This window comes from Lithobates pipiens, unplaced genomic scaffold (assembly GCF_037356315.1).
Source record: "Lithobates pipiens isolate NorthernLeopardFrog02 unplaced genomic scaffold, aLitPip1_a1.2 Scaffold_23, whole genome shotgun sequence".
Taxonomy (NCBI): Eukaryota; Metazoa; Chordata; class Amphibia; order Anura; family Ranidae; genus Lithobates; species Lithobates pipiens.
This window is the reverse complement of record NW_027507785.1, coordinates 62,378,254-62,406,227: the sequence shown is the minus strand read 5'-3', so window position 1 is coordinate 62,406,227 and position 27,974 is coordinate 62,378,254. Positions and strand designations below refer to the sequence as shown.

Genomic DNA, 27,974 nt, shown 5'->3' with positions numbered 1-27,974 from the left:
CAAGCTCAAAGGCTCATTGCTTGTGAGTAACAAAATAATTTAAAGAAAACATGCTGCCATTAAACATTTCAAAATACTTGATTTTCCGTGCTTCACCTGCATTTAAAATTTGGTAACAGGGTCTCTTTAAATGTTCACATACAGTTATTAATAACTCTCATTATTGGAACATAAAGGTTCAGGCTCTAGGAGAAGTGGCGTGGCGGTGTTGCAGAATACTGGAGCGGTGTTCTTGGACAGCTCATGCATGCCGATGTCTGCTTCCAGCGGCCCTGGAAGGAGCTGACACAGATAGGTAGCAGAGATGCAATAAATAAGCATTAAGAGCTTCATTTACAGCCAGCTCCGACCGTCACACAGCCTTGAAGTGCAATTTCTGTCACCGGGCCGGTGATCAATAGAGAGAGGATGGGAAGATATTGAATTAATGAAGATAATGTATTTTTTAGCAGAACCTGGGCTTTTGCATTCGGAAATCGATGTGATTGTGTTTAATTCTTCTTTCAGTGCCGGCTCGCTGCGGGGATTGATTTCGCTCAGGCTCCCTTGTTAATCATCTTCACATGTACCCACCATTGTGCTCGGGATGAGACCAATGATGGGCTGTCATTAATGGGCCCTGCAGCCCATCCGTAGTGTGGATGCTGTGGGTGTGCACTGTCTGGGGGAAGAATATTGTCTACAGCAGCTTTTGCAACCGTTATACTCCTATATGAACCCTTTAAATTATTTTCAGGACTCAGGGAACCCCTGCTAAACTTAATTCATTGGGGGTCAGTGGACAGAAGACCCTTTAATTTGGGGTCACTGAGAAGAATGCCACCCTTACAGTGGTGGTTAGAATACACTCTTTACAGTCAGCTATAAAGAACATTGATGGCATCCCACTGGTGCTGCCCACTAAGTGGCTTTGGACCTGATATCATGCAGGCATCAGCTCAAGGAACCCCTAAAAACCTCTGGGGGAAGACCAGGGTTCTACAAACTCTGGTTTGGAGAATGGTTGGTCTAAAACGATCAGTCTTTAACTTCATTCACAGGGGGTCAGTGGACAGAAGGCCACTTACATTGGTGGTCACTGGGAAAAATGCTGCCCTTACAGTAGGGGTCAGAATACCCGCTTTACAGACAGCCCAAAAAATGTATTGAAGTCATCCTGTTGGTGCTGCCCATTAAGTGGCCTTGGACCAGAAATCCTGCAGGTGCCATCAGATGGGAGAGCAATGAGCTAAATGAACCCCTAGAAACCTCTGGGGAAGCCTAGGATTCCACAAACTCTTGTTTGAGGACTGGCTTGTCTACAGGAATCAGTTTTTCACTCTTTAATACTACATTGGGAGAAGTAAAGGGAGAATATGCTTGGTTTTTACAGACTGTCAGACTATTCTGTGGCTCCTTTTTAGCATAGTCCCATGTGCTGAATAACTGGATAAATTTCAGTGATGAGAAGAAGTGGTATACAAGTAATCCAGCACATGGGACTGATATGACATATATGTTATCTATAGAATATGGGACTGATATGATTAACACCGTGTAATTCACATTGCATTATGAGCTTATTTTGATGAGTGTGGTGTATTACACTAGAGTTTTCATCACTGTACTATTATATTCGTTTTGAGCAGCTCAGTGGTTAACGAAACTTGTTGGGAGCAACAATTGATGTCTAAACACATTGAACAAATTGTTCCCTATAGAGAAAGCTACATCAGTAGAATGTAGTAGCAATTAATCTCACATGGTCCTTCCCCAGTGGTCCAATCATAAGTGGTTGATCGTTGCAAGATACTTCTACATGGAACCCCAAGGTTCTTCGAGAAGTTGCTATGGGTCTCTTGAGCAAGAAACAATTTTTGCCTCCAAAACAAGCTACCACTTTCCCAAATAAGGAGAGTTTTTCATGCTGAACACCAGTAACGGGGTCCTTATTCATTGAATACGAATGGAACACTACAATTTTCACCTTCTGCAATTGTTGCAATTTATTATTATTTGTTTCATTCCTTTATTACTGAAATAGTTATGGCCGTATAGAGCAAACAGGGATTTCAAAAATTCCAGGCATGCCAATTCCAAACTGTTGTATTTATTTATATATCTACAACTTACTCTTCACACTATGAGCTGTAGCAAAGGTTCTCTGAGGCCTAAAAGTTTTTCAATGATCCCTCCGTGTTAAAGGTTGAGAAAGACTGTTCTACATGATACTTGTGAAGCTTAACCCTTAGGAAGCCATTAGCAGGTGGTTACATCTATCAAGTAGGAGGAGTAGAAAATTACCCAGGTGACTCTAGCCCAATGACTGCACTTGGACAACATCTCTATCTTGGTCAAGAAAATGCATGACTCAGCCTTCAGAAGACCACATGAACCCATATCCTTTTGCAGTGGCTTGGAAATCCAAGGAGAAAGAAACATGACTTGAAGTAGAACAATTTTTTCTCTATTGGTTGCATAGCAGGCACCCTACCTTCTGAGCAATAGCTTGGGGTGGTTCTTGCTTTCAAGGTTCTTCTCAATGAGGTCAGACAAGAGCTGTTTGAGGACCCCCGTGGCGTATTCCATCTCTCCCTGCAGTCCCGTCATGATGAGTGAGGCCACATTTCCACGATCTCGCATGGAGAAGCTGCGCTGAGCCTCCAGAGTGCGGATGAAGGTCAGGAGGAAATGCTTCTTGTTCAGCAACTGCCCAAACAGATTCAGAGCCTTCTCCACATTGGCTTGGACCTGCAATGGACATACATGGAACAATGTTTAGAACACAATGTGCTCTTAAAAATAAACATAAAAAGTTCATTATTATGGATATAAATTATAAGCCAAAGTATGTAGACAACCCAACAATGGAGTGCCAGTATTTCCAGTGAAGGGTTTTGTTACTGTACAACTTACAAAGACATTTTATACAATGGTGTGCCTCCATGCATAAGGTAACAGTTTGGAGAAGACCTATTTCTGTCCCACCATGACTTTGTTCTGTGTACAAACCTAGCTCCATAAAGACGTGGTTTTGGAGAGTTTGAAAAGTCTGGAAATTAGTGGCCTGAAGAGAGCCCTGACCTCAACCCTACTGAACAAGTTTGTGATGAACTGGAACACTGGCTGTGAACCAGATCTTCTCAACCTAAAGCCAGCCATAGACCATTTGAATCTCAGCCAGTTCAGCAGGAACCAGACAAGATTCGAACCATGTTGATCGATTGATGAACTTTGTTATAACCAGCCTGTCAGAGTTTTCATGAGATTATTGCCAGCGACAATAGCAGCTCCGCAGGAGGGATTCCCCCATCAACACCGAATGTGCTGATTGGGGAAATCTAGTGATTTTCTTTTCCTGATTTTCTTTCATGTGGTTGCAGGAATGAAAACCGCACCATCTATGGCCAACTTAACATTAAGTACTTGACCTCATGAATGCTCTTTTGCCCAAATGAATACAAATTCCCACAGACACTCTCTGAAGTCTTTTAGAAAGCCTTCCTAAAAGTGTATAGGCTGTATTAGCTACAAACCATATTATGTCTATGGTTTAGAAAACATATTGGTGTGATGGCCAAGCAGCCACAACCTTTTGGCCATGTAGTGCACAATACACAGCAGAAAAGTCCCATTCTCCTGTAGCCTCCAATAGTCAATTATTATTGTTTAAATCAGTCAAGTAGAACATTTACTGTTTACAATCAGTCCGATAGTGAGGAATAGTAAAGTGCAATTACTGCGCAGCATTATGAAGCAGAAAGCCAATATGTAACAAATATTGTTGCCCTTGTATATAATTACGAGCTAAAAGTGTCATTAAACCCACATGATCAATAAATGGTGTATTACACGCTGTTCATATTCACTCTATCACTATGAGAATTGTTTACTGTATTCTGTAAAAAAAACTGGTTGATCTTGCTATTCTCTATCTCCCCCTTCTGTCCATGTCCCCAATGCAGTTGGAAATTTTGCAGAGCAGTGTTGGCAGTTCTGCAGATGCTCAGTTTTCAGTGAGTTTCTATGCTGAGCATTTTCTCCCTATGACATCTGAGCAGCCCATATGACTATAGAGTCACACGTGGGTGTATACACAGTGGTAAATGACATCCTATTCCCTCCCTCCCTCCTCCAGGTTCACTAACCAGCTAAACATAATAGGGGTGGGATATTACATGCAGAGTGATGGAGGCTTCACCTCCCTATTATTCTAAGACACAGACTAAAGGGGTGGGACGCAGAAGACAACCAACACCATGTATTGCCAAAATATAATAAATAATTGATTTCAAATATATATATTTGTATAGCAATTTATAACCATTTATTGATTACTTATTTTTATGCTGAATCCAAAAGTCTGGGAAACAGCCCTCCTGGATATGTTTCCCTGTAGACAGGCTGGGAAACAGCCAAGTCGTGTGACATCTGTATATCAATTAGGAAAAAGGTACTATTTTTTATTAAAATAATTACAGTGCAATCATCCACATATAGAAAGATAAGGAGATCATGTAAATTAAACAGTGGGGTTGATTTACTAAAACTGGAGCATGCAAAATCTAGTGCAGCCCTGCATAGAAACTAAAGCAGCACAGGGAGCACATCCAAGCATGCCGATAGCAGGAGAGAGCAAGATGGAGAGAGGAGCTCAGCAGTCTACTTCTTTACCTTTCACTGTCCAATCACAAGCTGGGGGTGTGGAGGAGACCTGTAAACGTTACTTAACTTTAGCAGAGAAAAATCAGGTCTCCCTGCTGGCCAGACAGGGCTGTGCTGTGTACCAGAGCTGTATAACTCAAGAATGGATGGACAGAAATACAAATTCTTCGGCAGGTAAAGCCTTGGTGTAATAAGCTTTTCAGTGTAATATACACGAGACACCTGCAGCCCCTACAATGCACACTCAACGTCAATGCAGTAGGCTCTTCGCTGTAACTATTTCAAGCATTGCGGCGAGGATGGGAGAGATTGTAAAGGAGCCTGAATCCCTAGGGAGCACTGATCAGAGAGTTCCGTAGTATTCGTCACAGGTGAATATAAATTCAAGGCGTTAGGAGGACTCTTCATCATTATAACACAGGGCACTTTTCATTTAATGGGAGCTTTCGAGGGGGGAGAGGGGAGGGGTTAGGAGCTCGTTGCAGACATCTCCCTGCGCTTTATACATTCTGCGCTGCTGATTAATTCAACCATTAGGCAAAATTATCACCCAGGTTTCATATAGTTCAAGAGTCCTCAACCTTTGCAAGAGAGAAGGAAAAAAAAAAAAAAGGCTCTGCAAAAGACACAAGCAGCTGGGGTGTTAATCACTGGAGTATTCATAATATATTCATTGGGCATTAAATTCTGGAGTTTCCTAAGTGCCTCTCTTTTGTAGGGCACAAATTGCACACAACAGGTTCTCCCGCAGAGCTATGAAGGACACCGATTCTGGATTTGTGCGCCTCTGGCCCACCGGCACGTGGCGGCCCCATTCTGCTGGGTCTGATTGCTTTCGAGAGTTATAAAGTCATTGAATTGTTTTAACGGGAAGACCAGCCGCGGCTCTAAAGTTACAGAGTGACACAGATCTAAGCTTAACCCCTTCTGGTATTTTACTGCTAGGGAGGATCTGTGTCTGCATTGACCATGAGCAAGGCATTTTCTCTGGACCCCAGGCACCCAACCTGCGGCCCCTTAGCAATTTTTGTGAGGCCCTCGGTGCACCTTTACCTACTGCCCTAATATAGCAGTGATTTCTAGCAGTCTCATGTAATATGTCTCCAGTCAATGACTGTCTCCTGAAGAAAGTCTCCAGCCTACAATGCCTATAGCAGTCTCTGCTCCTGTAGTCTGTGACCTTCTCCTGTACCATATTGCTCAATCTCGGGCCATCTCTTGTATCATGTCTTCAGTCTCCTGTATGTGTGTCTGCTGTATCTGAATACCTGATGTTTGTGGCCATCACCCGTGTCATGTCTGCAGCCCCTGGCCATCACCCGTGTCATGTCTGCAGCCCCTGGCCATCACCCATGTCATGTCTGCAGCCCCTGGCCATCACCCGTGTCATGTCTGCAGCCCCTGGCCATCACCCGTGTCATGTCTGTAGTCTCTGAAGTCTCGGCCATCACCCGTGTCATGTCTGTAGTCTCTGAAGTCTCGGCCATCACCCGTGTCATGTCTGTAGTCTCTGAAGTCTCGGCCATCACCTGTGTCATGTCTGCCATCTCTGATCATCTCTTGTATCATGTCAATAGTCTCGAACCCTCTATTGTATCATGTCAACAGTCTCGGACCCTCTATTGTATCATGTCAACAGTCTCGGACCCTCTATTGTATCATGTCAACAGTCTCGGACCCTCTATTGTATCATGTCAACAGTCTCTTACCATCTCTTGTATAATGTCTCCAGTATCTGACCAACTCCTGTGTCATGTCCGCAGTCTCTGACCAACTCTCTTATCACGTTTGCAGTCTCTGACCATCTCCTGTATGTGTGTCTGCAGTCTCTAACACTGAATTTTTTGAGCTTCCCTTTGTTGATGTTGAGAGCCGCACTTGACACTCACCATATCAGGAAAGTTGACCATCACTGCTCAAGATGGTATAATTTTGGGGATGTAATAACTCTTGCGCTCCTTCTTTGAGGGCCTCAACCATTTTAAAGCAGGACTCCAGATACAAAGTTAAAGTAGATATAAACCTCTGCTATGTTTTCTATCTCTATTTTATCCATGCAATGGGCTGAATATAACCCTGCGAACTCCCTTTGTTCTGATTGTTTATGAACGTACATACAGTTTCCTTAACAAGGCCCCTCTCTCCTACACTTTGACAGGTCATCTAGGAAAAGCCATTTTTTTCTGTACTACATAGGACTATTCTGTACTTGTTTCATATGTTTTGCTGCCTTTTGGCTCTTAAGACAGAGGATATACTGTACATATAACTAACATTGTCTAGCTGTTACAGCTTCCCTTTTGTAATGGACTGTTTAGTTTATGGGCCTCTACAGATGAGAAGGGAAAATTCTTGATTGTTTTCTACATACCTCATTTCTACATCGTCTTCTCTTATACCAAAACCGAAAATAAAGAATTAAAAAAAAAAAAATGTTTTTATCTACAAAGAGACTGGTTATTCTGTTCATTCAGTTTTGTGATTTACACAACTGCATGGCCAGGCTGAAGTCATCACTATTTTCTGGGACAGCTTTACAGTTTCAGCTGCTTGCTTATTGGACCATGAAGTCAGCATTATGATGTCACTTATTTATTATCCAATGAGCAGGCTGTAGGTGGAGAAGAAACAAGATGCTTGAAAAGATACTGGTGTTGTCTTCCTATGTGAATCACAAGAATGGCTGAACAGATGGACAAATATATTTGTATGCAATTCATTTGCACTTGTTGGTTGGGATAAGAGTGACAGTCCTGTTTATGGCTCATGGGATGGTTTACGGGCAGTACAGAGGCTTAGTGGTCAACACTTCTTGCAGCACTGCGGTCCTTGGTTCAATTCCTGGCCAAGATGCATGGAGTTTTGGAGGATTTGCATGAAGTTTGCATGCTCTGGTTTCCTCCGGGTACTTTAGTCTGCTGTTAATGGACTCCTGTCCAAGGGTGGCCCTTGCATGTATGTTTGAATGTGACATATGGATCCTAGATTGTAAGCTCCTTGAGGGCAGGAAGTTGTGGGAATGTACAGAATTGTAAAGTGCTGTGTAAATTGTTTGCACTTCATAAACATCTGTAATAATTTTCAAAATATGTGATTTTTGCTTAGGATTACTGTTGCAGCAAGGTCTTCTATAGCTATATAGGGATTGGTGGCAGGCTCCCAGTGTACACGGGATATCAATTTTCTAGTTCTTCCTTTACAGCTCTCTGCTCTAGGTCTACTCATTAAAAAAACAGACCTGGCTCTATTTCTTCCTGCACCACAGACCCTTCGGGGAGACGTAGCAGAGATGCAGTCACGGCTTACATTGGCTTTTTTAACAGTTGCTCCAGAGGATGAATGTGCTGCGGAGTGGCATCAGACGTGGGAGATGCCAGCCAAAAAGATTTGTGCCAGCCGAGCTGATTATCCGGCTAGGTTGTGCCAGAATTTATCTTACATAAAGTATTTCTACAGAGGTCTATTATGCTAAAACTACAAATCCCATCATACTTTTGCCTTTGTGAGTCAGGCCTGTGGCTGTCAGTCTTGCAATGCCCCATGGGATTTGTAGTTCTTTGACAACTCAAATGCCATGGTTGCCTACCACTGAACTTGTGTCTTCTACAGACTCCAGGCTAGTCTATACTATACATGGGTGATCTCCTTATGATAAAGCCAAGAGATTTAGATAAAAATAATGAGAACCTCACCTTGATTGTCCAATTATTTTTACTTAAACATAATACGCTGTAAATCTGAACTAAAATATCCAATGTTTTGGGGATGAGGAAAGAGAAAAGCTGACAACACTAATTGGGTTTTCAATGCAGCAGAGGCGGTGTTGTCAGCTCAAACAGGAAGTTCGTGCTCGCTGAATTTCTGGCAGATTAACAGGTATTTTCTATACTGTGCTTCTTAAAGAAATAAAACATGAGAAAATGCATAACAGATGTCCCAATTATTTTTTTTTATTGTGGCCCAACATATACTTTAAAGAGGAGCTTCAGTCAGCCCTCAAAAAAATGTAAAGACAGCAGCTACAAAAACTGTAGCTGCTGACTCTTAATATAAGGACACTTACCTGTCCAGGGATCCAATGCTATCCATACCCGAGCCTGTTGTTCACTGGGCTTCGGGTCCCTAGCGTTGGCATCTTAAGTAAGGGAACCTCTGACTGTGTGTGCAAGCTGCACTGCATTTTGTGAATGGACCCGCAGTCTTCTGGGACCTGTGATGTGTCCCAGAGGGCTGTGGGCAAAGTGTAAACTTCCGCTCAGATCGCCACCAGTTACCCGCTCCCACCCCCCAAAAAACAAAGTGCCAAATGGTAAAGGGGGGGGGGGTGGTTTGGAAGAAAACAAGAGGAACTTCCCTTTTTGGGTTACGTTCCTCTTTAAAGAAGTCAGCCTCCCCATTGCTCTTAACTTTTATGCAGAGTTGTCCCCAATTAATATACTCACATGCCCAGCAAATCCAGCCTTGCCTTGCTCTAATCTGCTGCTCCACCACCGCATGCCATGTACAGCACCATCTTCTGCTCTGACGTCATCAGGGGCAGGTTCTTGCAGCTGGCCCTTTGATGTCACAGTACCAGGTCCTGCCTCCTCCAGCTGCTGTATGGAAGCCAATGCCCATTGGGATATCAAACACGGTTATCCCAGGAGGCTGCTGCTCTACCACTGCATGCCGAGTACAGCACCATCTTTTGCTCTTACGTCAACAGGGGCAAGTTGTTGCAACTGGCTCACTGATGTCACGGAACCAGGTCCTTCCTCCTCCAGCTACTGTATGGAAGCCAAAGCCTCCTAAGATATCTGACATGGATATTCCAGGAGGCTGCAGTAGCACAGTATGTATTTTTTGCTAGGCAAGAATGGAGGCAGGTGGTGGGGTTGAGAGAAAGAAGAACATTTTTGTGGAGGGCTGCAATAGTGCAAAATATTTTTGGTTTGAAGGTCCGCTTCAATTAATATAACTGAACGAATTTATACATTAGGGCTAATGCTTCCTGGCTTGATTTCTGGAGGCTCGGAGTTGATCAGGACAGAGTCTGTGACCATCTGGAAACTGTCTGTCGGAAACATAACTTCTCCCCAATTACCGCCCGTCTAATGGAAGCGCCAGCGCACCTTGCAGCAGACGAAAAGCAGATTGCACATTATGCGGCCCAGGGAAGTTTGTCATTTGTTTTACGAGCTGGCTTTGGGAAGTAAATTTGGAAAGCCATTAAACATATCGAACTATGAAACAAGTGCAGTGAATGTAAGGCATTTAATTGGATGGGTCTTTATTGGAAATCCTATTGATGATATAGAGTAAGAGGGCTGCTTTTATGGTATGTTCTACTCGATAGAGACCTGTGTCATGGGGCTAAACCCATTTTTATAAAGGCCAGATGTAGCTGGTAAAAGCAATCAGGGGGGTGGGGGCACTGTTCTTCGCGACAAAAGGATTTTTCCATCAATATTTATATATTAGCTCCGACTAAATGCACATTTCCTCTGATCTGTCTGCTTGTTGGAAAGTGTTTAGCTTCCAGTAGAATTTACTGGCACAGAATGCCAGAAACAAGGAGACGCAGCAGACGTGCTTTGGCAAGGCAAGGTATACTCAATTTAGAAATGTAATTGGCATTAAAATACAATCTATGGCCAAAAGTAGGTGGACACCCCATCCAAATTATTAGGTTCAGGTGTTTCCAGTGACTGATACTGGTATTGCTATAGCATACAAATTTTAGACAATTGTGTGCTTCCATCCTTGTGCTAACAGTTTGGTGAAGCTCCTTTTCTGTTCCAGTAGCCCTTGTGCACAAAGTCAGCTCCACAAAGACATGCTTTATTGAGTCTAGTGTGAAGGAACTTGAGTGGCTTGCAGAAGAACCCTGACCTCAAGGCTGCTGGATGCCATTGGAATGAATTTGAGTGCCGATTACAAGTCAGATCTTTTCATCCAACATCAGTACTCACTCTCAACCCTGGTGTACTCAAGTTTGAACACCGACTGAAAGCAAGGTCTTCTCCTTCAACACCAGCACTGTACCTGACCTCACAAATTCTCATTTGGCTGCATGAGCACAAATTCAGATGGACATACTCAAAATCTAGGATTACCCAGAAGAGTGGAAACTGTTACAGCTACTAAGGAGGCCAACTTCATATTAATGTCCATGGTTTGGAAATAAGATGTCCAAGAAGCTCATATAGCTGTGATGGTCAGCTGCAAAAAAACCTAGTCATACACTGTATGTTTAGAGAACCAATTCATAGCCAGACTGATTTTAGGGCTAGCAACACTCTAAACAGGGGTCTTCAAACTTTCTAAACAAAGGGCCAGTTTACTGCCCTCCAGAATTTCTGGGGGCGGCATTGTGACCATTGCGAGTAGAAAATGCTTTGTCATCAATGGGAGTAAACAATGTTTCATCATTTGTATGAATGGGAAGAATAGTGCCCCATCTTTTGTTGTGAGTGGGAGGAATAGTGCCTAATTTTTGGTGTCAGTGGAAGCAATAGGTGCTTTATCATTGGTGTCTGTGGGAGGAGTATTGCAAATTGTTGGTATCAGGGGAAGGAATAGTGCTCTATCATTGGTGTCAGTAGGAGGAATGTGCTCCATTGATGGTGTCGGTTTGAGGAATAGTGCCTTGTATTGGGTGAGCAATAGGGCCCCAAGGACCAGAGAAGGGCAAGCAAAGGCCCACATCTGGTGCTCTGGCCACAGTTTGGAGACCACTGCTCTAAAAGATCATGAGCTCCATTACAGGACTATTCAAATCCCAAATGGGTCCTGCTGCAACCAGGATGCCCAAATCATAGGTTTTGCTAAATTGGTTGGGCATTGATAATCATTATTGACAAAGCTTCCTGCAGACTGACTTCTCAGACACCTACACCATTAGGAAGTTGAACCTAGCTTTCACTGTGCTCTGTCATGTGACACGAGGTTAACCATAACATTTTTTATTTCTGCCCGATTAGCCCAAAGTTCACCAGAGCATTAAACTAGGGTGGAACCAGGCCGGTTGGCCTGTTTGACCAGGTATGGCCAATTTGATCCAAGCTGCAGCCAATTATAACAATCACAGGACCAATTCAAACTGCAGCCAATCAGATCTTCAGCTAAACAAAAACTTAGACCTATTCTGAAAATGCCTTAAACTAAAACAATGTGCTCAATTTTCATTTAAACATTTGCAAGCCTGTATTGGTTCACATAGGGCTTGACTTTTACAAATGGGAATTGTAATAAAATACTGCAAGAATTTTTAATATAGTTGCGGTTGCAGTGACTTCCTATTCAGGTGGGGGACCGGCTAACACTACGCCAGGGATCCGGGGCAAAACTAAACACAGTAATATATCAACTACATCTGCGTATGTTTTATCACAAACACATGTCTGCTCCACACTTTAAGGCCTGATGATTACCTGCTGCCAAACTGAACACAGCTGCTTGCCGGGGCATGCTGGGCCTTGCAGTTAAGTGGAACTAAACCCCAACAATTTGATGGTCTCCCAAAACCGTTACATTCAAGGCATGCCATGAAGGATAATTGTCACAGTTTCTTGTACTCTCAACTGAACGGTCAAGCCTTCAAATGGCTAGTGCAGTAAATGATTACATGTGCAGCACATTAACAACTGTGGATCAAACAGAGGCTAAGATGGCAGCTTCCTTGGCTGTAAGAAATAGAAGGGTTTAGTTCCACTTTAAAGCAGAGGTTAACACAAAAATGTAACCTCCGCTATTCGGAACATTCCCCTCCTCCGGTGTCACATTTGGCACCTTTCAGGGGGGAGGGGGGTGCAGATACCTGTATAATACAGGTAATTGCACCCACTTCCGGGCATAGGCTCCCACGGGAGTCTACATCTCTCCCACCCCCCACTGTCTGCTGGGAAACACACGGGTCCCAGAGACAGCAGGGACCATCCGGATTACTGCATGCACAGTAGGGAACCAAAAAGTTAAACAGCAAGGCTTCATTTCCTGACTCCCTTATCAAAGATTGGCTTTGAGTGCCGACATCGTGGGCACCCTGGACAGGTAAGTGTCCATATTTCAAAAGTCAGCAGCTGCAGTATTTTTAACTTCTGACTTAAAAAAATAAAAATAAAAATAAAAATTTGGCGGACCTCCCTTTTAAGACAACCAATTAACCGGTATTTATTTTAGCTTCCAACGCTGAATGGAGTGGAGAAGAGAAAAAGAGGAGTGGGGCTCTGGTGCGCAGTCATGTTGGAACCAAGCCCAACCCCTGAAAAATAACCCCATATCATAATCCCCCCTCCACCAAATGATTTAGACCAGTGCACAAAGCAAGGTCAACAAGGACATGGATGAGCGAGTTTGGGGTGGAGGATCTTGACTGGCCTGCACAGAGTCTTAACTTCAACTTGATAGAACACCTTTGGGATGAATTAGAGGGGGGACTGCAAGCCAGGCCTTCTCATCCAACATCAGTGCCTGACCTCACAAATGCGCTTCTGGAAGAATGGTCAAACATTCCAATAGACACACTCCTAAACCTTGTGGACAGCCTTCCCAGAAAGAGTTGAAGCTGCAAAACTTGGGTCAACTTTTATGGTCTGCCATTAAAGGTCATTTGCGTGGAAAGGCAGGTGTCCCAATACTTTTGGTAATATAGTATATATGAACGTGATCTTAGATTGTAAGCTCCTTAAGAGAAAGGGCTCACGTGCATGTACAATATACATGTGTAAAGCGCTGCCCCAGACCTATACAAGTACCTGTAATAAATAAAATTAAGAAATAAGTAAAAAAAAAAAAAAACCTGGACCTAGTCTTTAAAGTAAACCTGTTGCTTTGTGTTAAATTTTTTTCTTCTTTCATAATTAACTCAATTCAAATGCAATTTACAATATAGAAACATTTTTCTGTTAAGTCGCCCACGGTATGCTGAGAACTGTAGTTCATTGACAATTGCCACTGCTGTCTCCTACAGTAGTCGGGTTATCGCTGCCACAATCATAAATACCATCTTAAAAGCCTGCAAAAAAAAAAAAATCCTCCATCTCCTCCAAAAAATGACATTTGCTGCCGCTGTAAATTATCACTTTTGCAGCCGTCGCCCTATAATTTACAGCGTTCGGCATAAATTATAGGCTGAGTTTTTTGTTGTATAAAAAATGAAATGGCATCCTCTTTTTAAATAGTCATATAAACCCTGCTGGCTATAAATTTCACCAGCTTTTAACTCTGCAGCGCCAGTTCATTAATGTAAAAAAAAAGAAAAAGAAAAAAAAACGAGAGAAACATTCGAATTGTGATTATTAGCGGCAATTAGTCTGTTGGAGACGGAAGACTTGCCGGTTTATCAGCCACAATAAGAATTTTCCGAACAATGCCTCTATTATTTGCTCTTATGTAAGAACAGCGCTGGGCCTCGGCGGTCTACATAGACACACTTGTAGAATGTATACATGCGTGTATTGTGACCGGCAGGGGTACTGAAGATCTTTCCAAGGCTGTTACTATGGAACCGGCCAGGACACTATTTGCATGGAGTGTGCAGGTTCTCGTCGTGCTTGCATAGGTTTTCTCCAAGACATGCTGGCAGGTTCGTTGGCTCCCAATTTCGCCCTATTATGTGTATGTATGTGAGAAAGGTACCGTGCATACAAACTGGTACAGCCTGTTCGGCTACTTGGACAGCTGGCCGGGTCGGCTGTCAAAATACAACAGCAGCAGGAGATGCGGTCACCTGTAGAACTTTGGCTACACAAATTTTCCAACAATCCTGTTTGAGAGGAATAGACCACTATGTTGATTCCTCTCGAATGGGAATGGCCACCGGTGATCTGAAAGTCAGGTTGGTCTCTTCTAAACAGGGCCGTCTTTAAGGCAGGGCAAAAGGGGCAGCTGCCCTGGGCCCTGTCATTGTTGTGGGGCCCAAAGCAGCTGCCTCATACTTGCCAACTATCCCAGTTTACATTCCCTTGAAGTTTTAGTCCTGTGCTGCTACTAATGCTGCCCAACTCTGCCCTATTGTTGTGTACAGATGACTCACCTGCAGACCTGTGTTTACATGTAAATACTGGCATTTATATGTAAATAGCAGTGACATGCATATGTAAATAGCTGAGGCCAACTGCACCGATATGTAAATAAAGGCAGCATTCATAGGTATATCATGCCCCCTGCAGTGAGGAGATGATGTGCTGTAACCTATAGCAACCAGTGAGCAGTATTACTGTTCAGCAATCTCTAGCAGCCAATCAACAAGCAGAAATGTGCTGTAACCTATAGCAACTAATCAGTGAGCCTTAAGGAGTGCTGTAACCTCTAGCAACCAGTCAGTAAGCAGTAATGATATGCTTTAACCTCTGGCAACCAATCACAATCGCTGCCTGATCTGATACAGTAAACTGATTTTAAGTATAGCTGCTATTTATTGTATGTCTCAGAGAAGTTGTAGAGCGAAATTGCATGGGGGGAGGGGGGCCCTAAGAAAAATTTTGCCCCGGGTCCAATCAATATTAAAGATGGCCCTGCTTCTAAACCATCCAGATTTTGATCCATTGATGGTCAGCTTTAGAGATTCTGCTGCAAAGCAATGCCGTCATCTGACTAGCTGAGCCTTGGAATTGCTAAAGTCAAATTCACGTTGGTTCTAGTGACTCAATAGACAGAAAATGGATTTATCAACACCTGACATTATCAATGAGGGATCTGGAAGTCATTGGGCAGCCCCAGAGAGGGGGGAAAAAAAACAGCAATTTGGTGCTCTTGTTTCTTCCCCTGCTGAACAATAGCGGTGTAATGAGCGCGATGTATGAGCCAAAGTCCCAGATTAGACACGTGCTCATTCTTCTTGCATTCATCCGTTTCCTGACACTAAGCCAAAGAACGTATAGCGGTTGCAGGCTCTCAACAACAATACTGCGGTGCTTACCTCCATCTCCTTCAGCACAGGGTGGTCTTCAATGCCGGGGAAGAGGACACGCATGGCGTAGGTGCGGTAGTCCAGGAAGGGGATGCCGGCTCCGTCTAGGTCATTGGTTAGCTCGTGGATGTCAGTCTGCAGCTCAGCGAAGGCTACGAGAAGAGAAAAGGCATGTTAGTTAAAGAAAGACAGCAATTAAAAAAAAAAAAAAAGAAAACACACACAAGGGCTACGGAGGATAATCGCCTTGTGGAAATGCTATTCAGCTGGCTGTCTCTGGGTTTGGCATGTGCAAAGTCACCGATCCAGAAAAGGATAAGCTGACTTGGGTTGGTGGCATAAGCACAATTTAGTAAGACCTCATCTGGAATATGCAAGTTCAGTTTTGGGAACCGGTTCTCAAACAGGTGAATCGGGGAACTGGAGAAAGTGCAGAGAAGGGCAACCAAACTGATAAGAGACATGGAGGAGCTCAGCTATGAGGAAAGATTAGAGGAACTGAATGTATGCTCTCTTGAGAAGATGAGATTAAGGGGGGATACGATCAGCATGTACAAATACATGAACTTGGTGTTGAGTTATTCACTTTAAGGGTATCACAGAGCACAAGGGGGCACGCTAAATGTCTAGAGCATGGGTCTCCAAGCTTTCCAAACAAAGGGCCAGTTTATTATCCTTCAGACTTTAGAAGGGCTGGACCGTGGCCAGTGGGAGTAGAACAAGCCCTGGCCTTGGTAACAATGCCCCATCAACTGGTGTCAAGGAAAGGACAAGTGTCCCATCATTGGTGTCAGTGGGAGAAATAGTGGCCTATCACTGGTGTCAGTGGGAGAACTAGTGGCCCATCATTGGTGTCAGTGGGAGAAATAGTGGCCTTTCATAGGTGTCAGTGGGAGGAATACTATCCCATCACTGGGATCAGTAGGAGACATAGTGCCCTACTGTTAATGTCAGAGGCAGGCATTATGCCCAATTAGTTAATGTCAGGGGCCGGATAAATGCAAGCAAAGTGCCGCATTCGGCCCTAGGGCCGCAGTATGGAGACCACTGGTCTAGAGGAAAAGGGATTTCATCTTTAAATACAGAAAGGTTTCTTCACAGTAAGAGCTGTGAAAATGTGCAATAGACTCCCTCCAGAGGTGGTTCTGGCCAGCTCAGTAAATTGCTTTAAGAAAGGCCTGGATTTTTTCTTAAATGTACCTAATAGAATTGGTTGCTGACATTTATAGGTAAAGTTGAACCAAGGAATATCCAATTGCCTCTCGGAGGGGATCAGGAAGGAATTATTTCCCCTGCTGTAGCAAATTGGATCCTGCTTTACTGGGTTTTTTTTCGCCTTCCTCTGGATCAACTGTGGGTATAGGATTGTGTATATGGGATTGTATGATTTTCTTTTTCCTTCTCTTTTATTTGTTGAACTAGATGGACTTGCGTCTGTATTTCAACCTGGCTAACTATGTAATAAAAAACACACAAGGGCTACGGAAGATAATTGTCCTGTGAAAATGCCAATTGGCTGGCTGCCTATGGGTTTGGTATGTGCAAAGTCACTGATCCAGAAAAGGATAGGCTGAATTGGGTTGATGGCCCCGAAAAGCACATAAACCGGAGATTATCAGGATAGTATTGAGATGAATTAACAGGAGATCAGCAATGGCAGCCAACACACCTCTTGTAATAGGTTCGCTTGAAATAAATATAATCCATAAGAACAAAAAAGTATGCATGTCCCCCAAATATTGCCTTTCATAAATTATAAAGCAACAATCTGCTCCTTGATTGGGTTATAGATGCTACTTGAAATTATGCAGATTATCTGCTACACTCTCCTATAATTACCAGCTCTGTTCCATTCTGCTTCAAAGAGACCCTTTCATCAACTTTACAAAAAAAATAGCAGGTAAAAGCACAGTGAAATCGCGTATTTTAAATGTTTTCCCATTCCCTTAACCACTTCAGCCCCGGAAGGATTTACCCACTTCCTGACCAGGCCATTTTTTGTGATTCGGCACTGTGTCGTTTTAACTGACAATTGCGCAGTTGTGCGACGCTGTACCCAAAGGAAATTGACGTTCTTTTTTTTCCCCACAAATAGAGCTTTCTTTTGGTGGTATTTGATCACCTCTATGGTTTTTATTTTTTGCACTATAAACAAAAAAGAGCAACAATTTTGAAAAAAATATATATATTTTCAACTTTTTGCTATAATAAATATCCCCCCCCCCCCACAAAAAAAGTCGAAATTTAAAATTATACACCCATTTCTACATTGTATTTCTGGGTTTGGGATCTTTGGCCATCCTGATTGGCTGCATCATTCATGCTGGCTCTCGGCAGGGGACAGGAATATACACTGAGCTGTGCATGTGTACAGGTTACTAAACCCACCACAGTAAAATCAGTCTGTATATGCAAGTAAAGCATGCTTGTTATACTCACTGTAGAACCTAAGGGGTTAATTGTGTAAAAAGGTTGTTTGATCCTCCCCTTCTTCAACTGTCCCCTAACCATCTCCTGATAGAAGAGTGTCTTGGGAGTCATTCTGCACATGCTCAGTTTGGTGTGTATTGCTAGAGTTTTTTTTTTTTTTCTTGGGAGGGTACATGTGATCAGCACATGGCCAATCAGCACTGCACAGAGTGTCAGGGTTCCTCAGCCTCATAGGACAGTCAGAGTACAACGAAAACTCCTCCTACAAGCCTTAACCAGAAGCTAATAGAAGTCACAAGACTGCTATATACTGCTGATGAGAAAAGGTATTTAGCAGTTTATATTTACTAAAATAATTGCCTTTCCATGTTCTGTGGGAGACCAGATATCGTGAATGCAGAGTCCTGGGTTTGGTAACTCTTCAAAGATCTTTTATTGCCTAAAGGATGGAGTAGGCCTATTCTGCAATAAAAAGGCTTGTTTTCAAATTTTCGAATTTTCATTTAAACATTTGCTTTAAAATTCCAAGAGGGACACCGAGATCTTCCAGCAGCTTCTTACCAAGTTGTATAGACCTGGGAACTCGAGCGCAGATGTCTTCGAGGCTGAATGCCGTACTCGAGAGACACAAACTGTCAGATCATTCATCTCACCAGCAAACCTCAAAAACTCATAATAAATATTAATTCTGAGCAGATTTAGAAGGATGACTCTACATTTTTGATGCTTTCTCGAATGTCGGATACTCTATTTACTTCCAGGGGGGATCCAACTTTTTTTTTTTGCAACAAGGGAGCATGGTCACTTGTGGACAGTTGTAGAAGAACCTCCAAGACATACAGAAAACTGTGCTTACTTTTAGTTGATACGAATGAGACTTTAGGCTGGGTTCACACTGCTGTGGCTAGGAGACCCGGATGTGATTCGCACCGCACTGCAGTGCAAATCACATCCGATCTCTGTGTGATGCGAGTTCAGCCATACAGATAGTATGGCTGAATTCGCATCGCACCCGCTCCAAACTTGCACAGGACCCTTTTTGTTGGTCCGCAGCAGAATCGGATCACATGGGTGTTCACACCATGCGATCCGATTCCTGTCCGAGTTTGCAGATCGCACTGCGATTTGCGAACTGATCTGGGGGTGTCATTAAGGTTTCACTGACACTCCCAGCAGTCCGCATAGGGCAGTGTGAACTGCCGGTGGGAGGCATGCGATGCGGGAACCCGCCGCGGATTCGCGGCGTTCCCGCATCGCTTCAGTGTGAACCCAGCCTTAAAGAGAACCTGTTTGAACCCTAAGGCTGGGTTCACACTGAAGCGATGCGGGAACGCCGCGAATCCGCGGCGGGTTCCCGCATCGCATGCCTCCCGCCGGCAGTTCACACTGCCCTATGCGGACTGCTGGGAGTGTCAGTGAAACCTTAATGACACCCCCAGATCAGTTCGCATATCGCAGTGCGATCTGCAAACTCGGACAGGAATCGGATCGCATGGTGTGAACACCCATGCGATCCGATTCTGCTGCGGACCAAAAAAAGGGTCCTGTGCGAGTTTGTGGGCGGGTGCGATGCGAATTCAGCCATACTATCGGATGTGATTTGCAGTGCAGTGCGAATCACATCCGGTTCTCCTAGCCGCAGCGGTGTGAACCCAGCCTTAAAGGTCCTTCCTAAGGACGGTCACCACAAGCAGCCTACTAGAAAACCTTTGTTACAGGAGCACCTCCAGGTTCAAAGTTTAGGATTGCCAAGCTCTTTTAATAAAACCCAAGATCAGAGGGGGGCCTTTAATAGCGAACAAAGGTAAGGACAGGTACACCTGCCGTGGCTTCTCTAGGTCAGAAATTTAGTTTTAAGAAAAGAAAAAAAAAAAAATCAAAAGAGAGGAAACCATTATGGAGAATAAAAAACTCCAATTGTTGTTGCCACCATCCCAAATATGTTATGTATTTAGAGAAAATAAGTACCCCCCCACCCCGATACTGTGGGACTTTAAGGGCGTACTTTTGAAGACACAGTATTTTACAAACATAGAAAACTGTATTATTTCATAAAACAGTATGACAATCTGAAACACCACCATACATAAAATAATACAGAATATCCATATATGAGAAAAAAAGCACTTCTCCTATAAAATGACACGTTTCGGGAAATTCAGGGTAAATCTCTTCTTCAGGGCCATGAAGGAGCTAATAGTTGGAGATACTCTGGTATAGAGAAAACAAAGTCTAGAGTTGTAGCATACAACAAGGCAAACATTGTGTTAAATATGGAAGCATCACGCTGGAAAAAAATTCTAGAAATCTAGACTTCGTTTTCTTCGGTTCCAGAGTATCTCCAACTATTAGCTCCTTCATAACCCTGAAGAAGGGATTTATCCTGAATTTCACAAAACGTGTTGGGCTATAGGAAAAGTGCTTTTTCTCATATTATATATGGATATTATGTACTATTTTATGTATGGTGTTTCAGACCGTCATACTGTTTTATGAAATAATACATTTTTCTGTGTTTCTAAAACACTGCGTCTTCAAACGCTCGCACTCAAAAGTCCCACAGTACTGGGACGAACTTTAGTTTTAAGAATTTAAAATGGCAGATTATGTTTAAAGGGAACCAATCACCAGCTTGTAGTTTTCTGAATCTCTGCTCTCCAACATGAAAAACAGTGCAGGTTTGCTGCTCAAATAGGAATAAACTTTTGATTATTTGCTTGCATTCTCTCCCTGTCAAAGCAGAAATGTCAGGCTGTAAAGGCCATCCTATATCCTACTTGCGTGCTGACGATAAAAATTGTGCTAACAAAAGTTGCTGTCAAAATTACATAAAAAAAAAGAAAATTATTTTTATTGTAAGCATTCATAAAGCAGAGATCTCCTAACCCTATTGGTATTGAACTATATTGTAACTGTACTCTCTCTATTCATTTTGTAAACTGTTGGTGCTATATAAATCCTGTGCAATAATGTATTTTATTCTCCTCCAGCAGCTCCGTCAGTTATGAGTCCTGAGCTCTGGCTTCCTTCTCAGGGTCCTTCCAGATGGACATTTATATTCCATCAGGGAGGGAATACAACTAAATAACAGTAATGACAGCTTGCAGGCAGTTATGAGTCCTGAGCTCAGGCAGGAAACAAGTCAGCCTCCACAGGGTTCTCACAGATAGACATTTATATTTTGTTTCAGGGAGAGAATACAATTAAATAACATAGTAATGACTGCTTGCAGGCAGTTATAAGTCCTAAACTCAGGCATGAGGACAGGTCAGCCTCCACGGGGTCCTTACAGATGGGCATTTATATTCCATCAGGGAGAGAATACAACTAAATAACAGGAATGACTTCTTGCAGGCAGTTAGGAGTCCTGAGCTCAGGTAGGAGACAGGTCAGCCTCCACTTTCTCCTTACAGAGAGGCGTTTATATTCTATCAAGGAGAGAATACAACTAAATATCAACAGGGAGGAACACTTGCTGGCAGTTAGGAGTCATAAGCTCAGGCAAGAGACAGGTCAGCCTCCACAGGGTCCTTACAGATGGACATTTATATTCCATCAGGAAGAGAATGCAACTAAACAACAGGAATGACTGCATACAGGCAGTTATGAGTCCTGAGCTTAGGCAGGAGACAGGTCCGCCTCCACAGGGTCCTTACAGAGGGACAATTATATTCCATCAGGGAGAGAATACAAGTAAATAACAGTACAAACAGCTCACCATAAGAAATAAGGTTATCTGTTGAATAGTTGGATCATTCTTTAAATAACTTTTATCATGCTGCAACAAGAGCATAATACGAATATACAACTCTGCTTTGCCCATCTGAAGATTCCGATCTACTGCTCTGCATTTTGTAAAAATAAACAGTTTTTCTCAATACCTCTATACTCAAAAAAAAAAAAAAAAAAAACACTGATAGGAGGGAGCAGGATAGTGTTCCTGCTGTAATAACTTAATCCTGAGAATTTGCCATTGGCAGCAGGGCAGCAGGGGGCCACGTCTTCCTTTTGAATAGTGATTTTCGTCTGTAAAGTCTTCTACAGATCAGAACTCCGATTAGCGGTCTCACTTACACGCGCTCTATGCCGCGGTTCGCTCCGTGCGCAACAACCCTGCAGTTGCTGTAAAAGCATCTGGTTCAAGTAAGGACAAAGCCAATTGATTAAATATATTTTTAGCACAGATTAACCTTAAGTATGCCTCGTAAATTTGCTACTTTATTACACCTGTGTACGGCCGCCCGCACTTCAGTGGCTTCTAATTTGCGAGATGTAATGCGTACGTTTTTAAAGGACACTGCTTACGTACGGGCGCGCGCTTATTTAACAGTTCAGCAGCTGAAACGGAGCCCCTTCCTCAAAGGGGAACAGGCACAGGCGCAGAACCTTTAAGCTGAAAATTTAGCTATATTAAAAAGGTAAAATCCTGGCTGGCATTAAAAAAAAAAAAAAGAATTTAACCCAGTCGTGTTTTTATTCCCCAATTTGAAGAGGAAGGGTCAAGGCACCGCTCCAATCAAGCCACTATTGCTCTGTGCATGGTTGTCAGTCCAACACAGGGACCATGTCAACAGGAGGAAAGAACTGAGTGGTGACCATCTATTCAGCAGGATAGGGAGGGCATGTCCAAGACCAAGCTCCTGCCTAATTTTTGCACTGGAGGTCAGCAATCTGGCTGTGCTCTCTGGAAGGGGAGACTTCCCGAACAGAACTACAAATCTCATTTCAACTGTACATATATTTGTCTAGCTTCAATGTGATCATCACGGAGGACAAAGTGTGATTCTGTCATTTAGACCCTAAACCCGAGACACAAGCATGCTTTGGCTACAGAAAAGGTAGGCCGTCACCAATGAAAAGTTCAAAGTGACCTCAAAGGCATGACAAAGGTTTGGGGGGGTTCGGGCCTGGCATCACCGCTTCTGTTAAAGACCTGGAAGAGACATGATGAAAATGAGTGCCTTTATCTCTATACTTATTCCAAATCAATGACTTGGGAAATAATGCCACCGGCCTCTTGTCTCCTGTAGACGTGCCATTTGCAGACAAAACGCGCCTGGCGGAGCTAGTGGCCTGTGATATCATCACACCAGCCGGTGTACAACGGTGAGATGTTTTATGCTTTTCTATAACCTGTGATGCTTACTCTATAGAGTATTGCACGATAATACTCTATAGTCTCCTGTTGTTCTCTTTCTACTATCCATGAGAAAGTTGGGTATCCCTGTAAATTGTGTTGTGAGTGACCGGACTGTAGTAGACCTTGGAGTGATCTCTTTTTGGTGTCTATGCACTTTTGCATTCATAGACCAATGAAATACGGTAAGGAGGAGGCATTTTTGGCTGTTGGGTCGGGAGCTCTGCATGTTTCATTCATGTGTCATCTATATTGATATTTAATTGCTCTTTGAGGCCTCAACTTGGACACTAGAAGTGGACTTTTCTATGTCTATTGTCATTTTAAAAAATTTCCCTTCAATTTTGTTCATTATTGAATGTATTGTATTTTTTTTTTAGGGTCGAATTTCTGATTTTTCACAGATGATCATTTGCATAAAGTGGTAAATTATCATTTATTCATCTATAGGGATGGGCACGCCTTATAGAAATAAACATTAATGTTCATGTAAAGGCAGGTGACCCAATACTTTTGACAATATAGCACATAGAGATAGAGATAGATATATATATATATATATATATATATATATCTCTCTATCTCTCTCTCTATATATATATATATATATATATATATATATATATATCTCTATATATATCTCTCTCTCTCTCTATATATATATATATATATATATATATATATATATATATGTGCTATATTGTCAAAAGGATGTACACAAAAGATTTTTTTTACCCGCATTCATAGAACGCATGAAAATAAAAAACCTGGAGCTTTTACAACCACTTTAAGGGCCAGTTCACACCATAGAAATGCAGTCCGGATGTGTACCAGATGCTTTTCTGCATGCGCATTTTTTTTTTTATGCGTTTTTGATGCAGGCCAATGCTTTTTTTCCCCCTCTTTTTTCTTAACCTTAAATAAGGACATGCGTATTCCAGCGTGTTTTTGATGTTCTACTTTTTTCCTCTGAAACTGGAACGGCAAGCACTGGTGTGTGAACTATGCCATTAAAAAACATATAACCTACTTTCCATGCATTTTTGATGCCAAGTCCAGTCACAGACTAAGGCCGCGTACACACGGGCGGATTGTATGGCGTACTTAGTCCGTCATACAATCCGACGGACAGTCCGTCCTACTTTCGAATGAACGGACTTGACCACACACGGATGCACAAACAGTCCGTCGAAAGCTTGCACGATGACGTGTACAGCACGTACGACGGGACTAGAAATAGGAAGTCCAATACACAGCAAAGCACCCTTCCGCCGTGTAAATCCTTTCTGAGCATGCGCCATTCTTAGTCCGTTGAACTAGCCTACTCACGAGCGGATTGTCCGCTGAAACCATAGTATGACGGACAGAATTAAGGAAATTCCGAAATACTTAGTACGCCAGACTGCACGCTGAAAAAGTCCGCTGAAGCCCACACACGAGCGGACTGTCCGCTGAAATGTGTTTCGACGGACTAAGTAGGCCATACAGTCCGCCCGTGTGTACGCGGCCTTAGGGAGGGACAAGACCTGTAAAAGTATATGGAGGCCAACTGCCCTGGCATACAGGACTGCGCTGCCAAGCTGTAGTTATCTTAGAACTGGATGGACAGACATGCAAATCCTTTGGAAGGTTAAAGTGGTTGTAAACCCTTACAAACCACTTTGACCTACAGGTAAGCCTAGATTAAGGCTTACCTGTAGGTCCAAGCAATATCTCCTAAACCTATATGGTTTAGGAGATATTTGCCCGAAAACGGGCACTGCTGTCTACGGCGCATGCGCCGTAGACAGCGGCGCGCAGGCGCACTGAACGCGGCAGTTCCAAAAATGGAGCTGCCGCATTTGTCGACTCCCGTGCGCATGCGCGGGAGTGACGTCATCGCGGCTTCGCCGAATGACAGCGGCGGAGCTGCGAGACGCCACCAGCAAGATGGATGCGGCGGACTACAGGGGACAGCGCAACTTCGCTGGCTCCTGTGTCAGGTAAGTGACACATAATGGGCTACTATGCGATGCATAGTAGTCCATTATGCTTTACCTTTGCAGGGAAAAAAAGAGGAAGTAAACTCATCAGGGTTTACTTCCTCTTTAACAAGCTCCTGTATACGCATTTGATCTCTGCATTTAACGGTTTGCCTAGAGCTCAGCCTTACTGCTGATTTTAAGACGACATTCTGCAACCTAACCAGCAAAGCCAGCTCTTCGGCTTGCAAAGCATGCTGGGTCTTGTAGTCACAGACGGGTTGCTGGTTTCTGTTCAAGAACCGTAAAAAAGGTAAAAGTGTCAGCTCCCGGCTCCTGAGCCATAGATCTAAGAGAGAAATTCAATTACATTTGTGTGGACTTGGAAGGAGGAACTTTTCAAGCCGTCAGCTGCAGGAGAAGGAGGGGGTGGGCAGCAGAATGTGGTCACCAGGCGAGCGGCGATCTCTTATCTGCACATGGAAGAGCTGAAACGCGCAGAACGGGTACAGATATCACGCCACTTAATTAAAAGCCCATCCTTTTATCTGGCAGCTGTAGAATATTACAGATCATCTTCCCAGCGGCTCCCTTGTCGCTCCTGCTATCTATAGCTTTTTTCTGGAGGAGCTATATATATATATATATATATATATATATATATATATATATATATTTATTTCTATATATTGGGGGATTTTTGTTTAATCTCCTTTTCGGTGCCAGCTTTCTTCCCCACCTCCGGGCCCCCGGCAGTTGGCAGGGTTACGACCCTTCCGTTCCGGTTAGACAAATAATGGGCAATTAGGCTCTCGCTGCAAGAGACTTCACAGGCTCCCCTGTCCTAGTTTCTCGCCCACATTTCCTCCGAGTAATGAGACACCCCGCGTTTCTCTGCTTCGACTTCTCCCTTTCCCTGGCTAAAAAAATTAAATAAAAAAAATTCTGCTTTATTTGGTCCACCTCAGAGGACTGAAGTTATAAATGGAAGGAAGCCATCGTTTAAATACTGCCTATTAGTACATTGTATCCTGAACCCAATCCCCGAGGAACCAACTTTGATGCCAGATGTACCAAATTAAGAAGCTGAGCTACAACCATAGAAAGCAGTTTTCGAGCTGATAAAGTACAATCTGCTACACAAGTGCGGGTGAGACGGAACAAACCAGGCAACGGAGTTCAGAGCGAGATTTGCACATCATTTAAAAATCTACACGGCCCATATTGTGCGAGATGAAAGCTGGCACGTGTAGACAAGCTGGAACATCTGCCCCGAAGGCTTGAAAGACCACGACGTGCGTACGAACTTCCAGCCTGGAATTTGGTTTATCCATTCTGCTGCACGCAGAATATCAACACAAAAGTTGCACCCAAATATAATTTTTTGAAGAACCCCCCCAACAACTTTATTAAAGGTAAGATTATGTCAGACAACTGACGTGTTTCACCCAATGGGCTTCATCATGTTAAAGTGGTTGTAAACCTCAAGACATTAAATATGAAGAAAGCCTATCCCTCTATAGCAGAGGTCTCCAAACAGTGGGCTCAGTGGCCAGATGTGGCCCCTTACTTGCCTTTATCTGGCCCTTGAGGCACCTTCACTTCCACTGATACAAGACACTATTCCTCCCACTGACACCAACATGGGGCAATATTCCTGCTACTGACACCAACAATGGGGTACTATTATTCCCACTGACACCAATGATGGGGTAATATTAATCCCACTGACACCAATGGAGCACTATTTTTCCCACCGACACAAATAGGGCACTATTCCTTCCATTAACACCAATGATGGGGCATTATTTCTCCCACAGATGCCATCGATGGGGCACTATTCCTCAAACGGACACCAACAATGGGGTACTATTATTCCCACTGACACCAATGATGGGGTACTATTAATCCCACTGACACAAATGGGGCACCATTTTTCCCACTGATACCAAGAATAGGGCACTATTCCTCCCACTATCACCAATGATGGGGCACTATTCCTTCCACTAACACCAACGATGGGGCATTATTTCTCCCACAGATGCCATCGATGGAGCACTATTACTCAAACTGACACCAACAATGGGGTACTATTATTCCCACTGACACCGATGATGGGGTACTATTAATCACACTGACACCAATTGGGCACTATTTTTCCCACTGACACCAATAGGACACTATTCCTCCCACTAACACCAATGATGGGGTACAATTCCTTCCACTAACACCAACGATGGGGCATTATTTCTTCCACTGATACCAACAACGGGGCAATATTTCTCCAATTGTCGTCAATGATGGGGCAGTATTCCTCAAACGAACACCAAAAACGGGGAACTATTAAAGTGGTAGTAAACTCTGTACTACCACTTGTACCTACAGGCAAGTCTATAGTAAAGCTTACCGGTAGGTACTGTGCTATTCAGAGTGCAAGCAGCCGGTGAAGTTACCGGCGCATGCACTCTGAAGGTTCGGCATACAGTGCCGGACCTTCAAAGCCTGTGCCATTAACAGGGACTCCGGCCTGCATGCGTGGGAGTGACGTCATCACGCCCCCGGCCACGCATGAAGCCGGAGGAACCGAACCCGGAAGTAAGACTGGGTGAAGACGTCAGCCAACGATGGGGCAGGTTTTGCAACAGCTGGAGGGCCACAGGTTGAGTACCTATGCTCTATAGTGTGTACTTGTCTCAATCCAGAGCACTAAGTGTCACTTCTGTCTGCTGCCTTGTGCCTCAGCTATATGCCTCACTTATGACACATTTTCCTGACACCAAAAGTGGTGACATGAGAGGGATCTCCAACAAACAGCCTGTGACTGAAATTCTCAGCTCTGTTCCTGTGTGCTGTCAGGAGGAGGGGGGGGTGTCTCTGTGTGCTTCAATCAGATGTCAGAGCTCTCCCCACT

At 43.5% G+C, this 27,974-nt stretch overlaps 1 protein-coding gene across 1 annotated transcript in view; it reads right to left on the bottom strand.

Annotated features, from left to right (window-relative positions):
• Nucleotides 1-27,974, bottom strand: part of PLXNA1 (plexin A1) — a gene marked incomplete in the record, with an annotated part of 497,669 nt that overhangs the window by 51,810 nt on the left and 417,885 nt on the right. Inside the window, 2 exon segments of the mRNA XM_077451741.1 lie at nucleotides 2,474-2,730; nucleotides 15,545-15,687. Coding sequence (XP_077307867.1) covers nucleotides 2,474-2,730; nucleotides 15,545-15,687 — 400 coding nt within the window.